This window comes from Rhagoletis pomonella, unplaced genomic scaffold (genome assembly GCF_013731165.1).
Source record: "Rhagoletis pomonella isolate Grant_MI unplaced genomic scaffold, Rhpom_1.0 Rhpom_scaffold_00013, whole genome shotgun sequence".
Taxonomy (NCBI): domain Eukaryota; kingdom Metazoa; phylum Arthropoda; class Insecta; order Diptera; family Tephritidae; genus Rhagoletis; species Rhagoletis pomonella.
Genome location: NW_023458567.1, coordinates 16,381,463 through 16,387,959, shown reverse-complemented (window position 1 = coordinate 16,387,959; position 6,497 = coordinate 16,381,463). Strand labels below are relative to the sequence as shown.

Genomic DNA, 6,497 nt, shown 5'->3' with positions numbered 1-6,497 from the left:
CTTTCACTTTATTCTATTTTTTGATTATTGTTTATGCGATTGCTTGCGTGCATTTGCGTGTATGTGTGGGACCTTTTACGCCTCGCAGTAGCAGGGCGTGCTTTTAGGCTGCCCATTACAAGCCTATTGCAGGAATCTATAAATTCGAGGATTTGGCGAACATTTTTATTTGTTAGCAATCATTGTCGGCATGCAAGCTTTTGCAGTAGGCTTACATACACAAACACATACTATACTTACACAGATATATATTTTTCTTATATTTCATGGTGCAGGAAGCGAAAATTGCCAAAAGTAAATATGACAGTAGATATCATAATTTCTAATATTTTCTATCATTATTATTGTAATGCCAGCGGAGAGCTTCTGGCAATTTTTATGATATTTTGGCCAATAGTTTGCAATTAGCGGCAAGTTTTTCTCCAACAGCAACACTAAAATACAATCAACATTAAATGGAATTTTATGTTTGCCGGCGGAAAATGATATGTTGCAAGATTGTTTTGTGAACTTATGATTTTTATGACATTTGTTGAATTTTTAGTGATGGAAAGTGGAGTGATATTTTATTACAGAAATTCCGCAAATAAAGGGAAAGAATAATGATGAACAAAATAAAAAATGCGCAGGTTAATGGCATAATGACTTCATAAGAAAGAATAACATACTAGCGGAACAAACCGGTATCGGAACAAAATTTCCAGCACAGTGTTTTTAATAATTTTAATTTTGAGGAAAAGTTAAAAACTTTATCTCCATGAAAAAAAATCGGTAGAGGAACAAAATGGGATCGGAACAAAATGGAAATGAGCTAAAATTATATTAAAATTTCTTTAACTCGATAATCAGCAGTGGCACAGAAAGCGAGGAATACGAGTCGAACAAACTGGTACTGGAACATAAAATTTAAAATATTTGAAAATGGGTAGTTGGAATTGAAACTGAATGAAAACCACTCAATAACCACTTGTAGTAGAAAAAGTGAAAAATGCTAGAGAAACAAACTGGCATTGGAACAAAATAAACTTTGAATGAATGACTTGCAGTGTTTTGACTTATTTAAAAAACTTGGAAGCCAATTTTTGAAGCACGAAAATATAATGAAAATTAAACCGAGTGAAGTTGGAATCGCATTAAGATTGAATGAAAGGCAATTGCTTAAGGGCAGAAAATCTGATCCAAATTATACTTATATGTTAATTATAATAAAAGAAGCCAATGAAATTGGAACAGTATGGACTCAGGACCGAAGGGAATTGGAACAAAATTAATTTGAATGAGGTGGAGGGGAATAAATTGAATGAAACGCAAAGAAATTAGGAGAAGTTAAATGGAATGAAATTAAGGAAACTAAAATAAAAAGCACTGAACTATTATTTAATGGAATGAAGTAAAATGAAATAAATGTAATGCAACATACTGAAAAATAATGGAATGGAACGAAATGAAATTCAATGAAGTATATTGGAATGAAATGAAATGTAAATAAATGCAAAAAAGGGGTTTTAATATTTGTATGCGAAAGAAGAGAAACAAGAAAATAACTAATAAAATTTGGTGCAAATGAATGAAGGGAAACACACAGCCCACAGGCATACATTGAATGCTGGGGATTCTATTATGAAAATCAAAGCGTGTGATGAGGAATAGCTTTCGTACAAAATGTGATCTGCAGCATACCCTTACCTCTAAATCAGGACGTCAAGTCTATTAAATGGTTTGCAGTCAGGTGCTTTCGAGTATTCTGAATTGCTCCTGTCTGCCTTACTTACCTCAGAACGGAACTCATTATTATCAATCATTAAGATTGGACATCCGCTTCATTAGATGACCAAAGTAACACGAAATTATACAAAACTGCCCAGTCGGAGATCACTTTTTTGGTAAAATTGCCGACGATGGACATGGCAAATAAAAGTCCAGAGATATTGCTTCAAGTACGGCAGCGAAATCTTCAAATGACACTGCACGGTTCCTGTCTGGAAGTCTAAATATCTTCACGCTTACAATTTTCAAGATATCTACATAGAACAACAATTGTGTGGTCCACTGCCGGCAGAACTGAAGCCCTTAATGCAAATGTATGATATTAAGAGATAAGATATTATTAGCGAGTGTATGGGGGGATAAACGTAACCTCTGTGGATGGTTCTAACAGTCTGCCAGACTTGAGTTCATCAAAAATCTGTAGTTTTCAGGGATTTGGAAACACGTGCTTTTGCGCTACTTAGATGTCGCACTGTCGGTTAGAGCTGCGGTTATATAGATAAATAAGAGTCTTCGTGCTTTAAAAAACTTTATTAAAAGGATTTTGTACTTCACAAGTTTTCACTTGGCCCCTAAGTTTTATAAACTTTAAAGTATTCTTCAAAGTACATAGATAATAAAAATTAAAATAATATTTGCCTTATTAAGGCTTTAAATAGCCCACAGCCTTCAAACCGTGCTTTACGGATTATCACCGTTACCTCAGTCTTCCCCTGCAATTGCATAGCTCCGCTACCTTAACCAATGCAGCTGCTCGCCTTCGTGGAAGCGCACTCTGCTCGGCAACTGCAGCATACCAGCCCGTTTCATCTCACTGCTTTTATGCGGCATGGCGTAACGTAACTTCTGCCAAAATCTTGGATCATTCCACTCTAGATATGTATTCATGTGCAAATAGGCTTGCAGCTCTTTATCCAGAGCCGCTACATTTGTGAGCTCACCATACTTGATGATGATTATACGCGCACGCTCTTCATTCAGTGCACACTGGTGCGCCATGCGAAATTCCATGCGACCCCAATCCGATTCGACGAATTGCTGCGACAGAACAATAATCGTGCGACGCGATTGCTCCACCGACTCCACAATCTGCTCGGGTATGTAGGCGCCCACCAACCAATTGCGTTCGTGTATACAAATGCGAAAAGGGGGAACACCGTGCTCGAGACCCGGCAGCAGCACACGATTAACGTAGTCTTCCTGCTGATGTGCGTACGAAATGAAGGCATCAAACTTTTTGTTCATCTCATTCCCAGGCTGTTCGTCGATAGAGCACAGCTCTATGTGATGGGCATACAGCCATATCTTGACCTGCAAGTTGTACTTGTAGAAGAGTGCAATGCCACTGATGAGCACAATTACCATTAGCGCCAATGCGAGTAATGCGATAAAAAGAGCACTAAGCTGCATGTCAACTGAGGCACAAACCTGCGCGAGGTCGACGCTCTTCAGGCTGACATTTGGCAAGTTGGCGCAGATAAGCATGGAAGCGTCCGGTATGCGCGCACTTTGTATGCGTACGGCACGCAACAGCAGCTCCGCGGCGCAATCACACAACCAGGGATTATTGGAGAGATATAACTGCTTGAGAGTACCGTTCTCACTGAGATAGGTTAGTAGAAAGTCATCACTTAAATGTTCCAATTGGTTGCCGCGTAGATCCAAAATAGTTAAGTTGGTCGGCAAGTGAGACGGGGTTATCGTAATCAGCCGATTGTGTGCTACGTAAAGGCGTGACACATTCGCATAACCGAATATTGTGTTACGTGGCAGTTGATATATTGTATTATTGTTCAAGTAAAGACTAGTGCTACGCAGACCCACCTGTTCGGGACGCGGAATCGGTGGAACTTCCACCAGCTGCGTGGCTGAACAGTTAACTATAAGTTCCGTAAAATTGTAGTTGCAAGTGCATTCGCTGGGGCACACATTGGGCGTCCAGCTGCAAAGCTCAGCGCGCGTGAGTGTTATTGGTAGGCGTGCGCGCAAAGGCGATGGCGCGGCGCATTGCCAGTCGTCGGCTTCAAAGTTATGCGTGTTAACCGCTAGCCAAGACATTTGGCAATCGCACTGCAGCGGATTGTGGGCCAGCGTCCATTTTCTTTGACAATTTTCCGGCGTCTTAAATGTGGCTGCCGCTAAAAATGGCACGTGCGTGATATTGTTGTGCGAGAGATCGTAGTGATAGTTGCAGTCGTAAACATTTTCCACCCAATCAAAGCTGAAGCGCGTTATGCGATTATGGCTGAGATTAATCGTCATATCTCGGTCCGAATATACAAAGCGATATTGCGGACCTGTGAGTAACGTGGTATTTTCATACTCACCGCTGCCAAGCAGGTCCTCAAAGCGATTGTGACTAAGGTCAAGTTGACGTAAGCTGAAAAGCCCACCGACATTTTCTATCACATTCGTAGGTACGCTCAGCCGATTGTGGGCTAAGTGCAGCTCTTGTAGCCACTTTGTGTTTTTGAAAAAGTTACGCGGCAGCGCCTCCAACGCATTGCCGCTCAAGTCCAGCGTGATGAGCTCCTGCTGCGCCACCAATAACTCAGCGGGCAGTGACTGCAGCGCATTAAAAGATAAATTTAAGTGTCGTAACTTTGGCAGTGGCGTGAAAAGGTCGACCGCTAGCGTGCGCATACGGTTGCCAGCCAAGTCGAGATGCTTTAGTTTCTGCAAGTCGTGAAAATGTGTTGCTGTTAAGTTGCGCCAAGTAGCAGCGCCTCCAGCTTTATCGCTCACATGAAGTATGAGATTCTCCACGGAGTGCAATGCATGAAAAATGTCTACCGGTAGGGCCACATCAGCGGCACCGGTGCAGATGAGCTTTACCTCTAAATACTCGAGCTCGTTCAAATCGAGCGTAAGTTTTACTGGCAGAAAGCCTCTAGATGGGCCAGCTGTAACGAATACGTCCCACTGGTGATGCGATTTAGAAAAACCCATTGTGTGCCTGTCGATTTTCACGAGCACATTATAGCTCAGTTTCGCTTGCCTCCAGGTTGTCGGTGTTTGCAGGCAATTCTTCATGGTAAGTTCTGATTTTTTGGGATAAACCTTTTTTAAGTATTCTCCTTCCTTCGCGGTAGGAAAGAAAAGAATTCCGTGTTTTGTTAGTACTTCTGTTTCGCAGTTATTGGAAAATAGTTCCTCTGTTGTGTTGAAAAAGCCGCTTAGGTGTAATATATCGGCACTGCAATCTTTTAGGTCACACAGCACAAAGTCTTCAATACATTCACAGCTTCCAACGTCACAATAGTCCTGCTCTTCAGTTATTGTTGTTATAGCTGAAGCCGAGTGCAATAGCAGAAAAAGTGTGGAAAGGAAGTAATGTGAGTACATCCGACAGCGCCGTCTTCGCACGTTGACGTGTAGCAACATTTTTATGTTGGATTCTAAAGAACAGATAAAATAATGTTAGCACTTAATGTAATTGGAACAAACTGAGACTAGAAGTGATTCTAAAATTCTAATTAAACTATTTAACGGAACGAATTGCAATCGAAACAACGAATATAAAGCCTGAACTATTTCGCCTCAAATTCGAAGAAATAGGGAAACAAATTTTGAATTTGGGTCAAGCTATGGGAAGTGGAACAAATTAGAATTGGAACAACAAGAAATCAAACAGGCGAATTTTTCTGTTTACAACTCAAAGAAATTTAGGAAAACATTGCAGACAAACAACCCAGCTGAAACATAAGCAAATCGGAGCTAAATTAAATTGAAACAAATTTTGAAGCAATACATATTAATTTTGCAAGACTCAAAATAATTAATACATTTTAACTTTCAAGCTGAAGAAAAGTTAATTCTCATTAAGTAAGAAGTCGAAATCATTTGTTTAAAATTCAAAGAAGTACCAAAGATAGTCAAACCAACTGAAACCCTATTAAATTAAAACAAATTGAATTCGGAATAAATTTGAAATGTTTTTAATCTCACAGAGTTTACAAGCAAAAAGTCTATTTGGTAGATTGGAAATAATTAATTAATTTTATAGTCCAAGATATAGAGCTGAATTTCCCATTCAAGTAGAGAAATTAGTTGGAATTGGGACGATTAGGAATTGAGAAGTCGAAAAAAATTTGTATAAAATTTAAAGAAGCTGAAGGAAAGAATAAAGGCAATAAAATTAACACGAACAAAATGAAATCCTTAGAAAATGCAATGTTCTTTCAAGGCAAGACTCAGAAAAAATTAATTCATTTTAAACTCCTAGATGTGCATAGAAATTTAATTTTGCATTAACGTAAATGGAATTAGAACAACAAAAAATTTAGAACCGGAAATGATTTTTTTTTAACAAAGAAATTGAGGCAAAGAATGAAGGTAATAATACAAAACTGGAAAATCAATTAGCGAATAAATAAAAATTCAATTAAATAATAAATAAAGTATGGCAAGCAAAGCGATTATTGGAACATAATTTAAAAAACATACATATTTTTTATAAAAAAAAATAGAAAAAGATATTGATAAGACTGTAATGAAAAATAAGAACAAATTAACCCTCCGATGAGTGACAGTGCCGATGACGTTAGATTCGTGAGAAGGTCCTTAGGGACCTACAAAGAGTTGCTCGATGTTTCGACTGTACATGTGCAACTTCTTTGGTATTTATGTTGTCTTTTGATTAAATTAACGTCCTGCATATATATTAGGAATGAAATAATTTGAAGAACAAGTGAAAAAAAAAATCAAAACATGAAGACAAGTAACTTGTT

At 38.6% G+C, this 6,497-nt stretch overlaps 1 protein-coding gene across 1 annotated transcript in view; it reads right to left on the bottom strand.

Moving 5' to 3' along the window:
* Positions 1 to 2,433: 2,433 nt before the first annotated feature.
* Positions 2,434 to 6,497, bottom strand: part of LOC118748237 (protein toll-like) — a 10,295-nt gene continuing 6,231 nt past the window's right edge. The window contains exon 2 of the mRNA XM_036482612.1: positions 2,434 to 5,165. Coding sequence (XP_036338505.1) covers positions 2,500 to 5,151 — 2,652 coding nt within the window. The 5' untranslated portion in view covers positions 5,152 to 5,165 and the 3' untranslated portion in view covers positions 2,434 to 2,499. The remainder of the gene's footprint in view (positions 5,166 to 6,497) is intronic.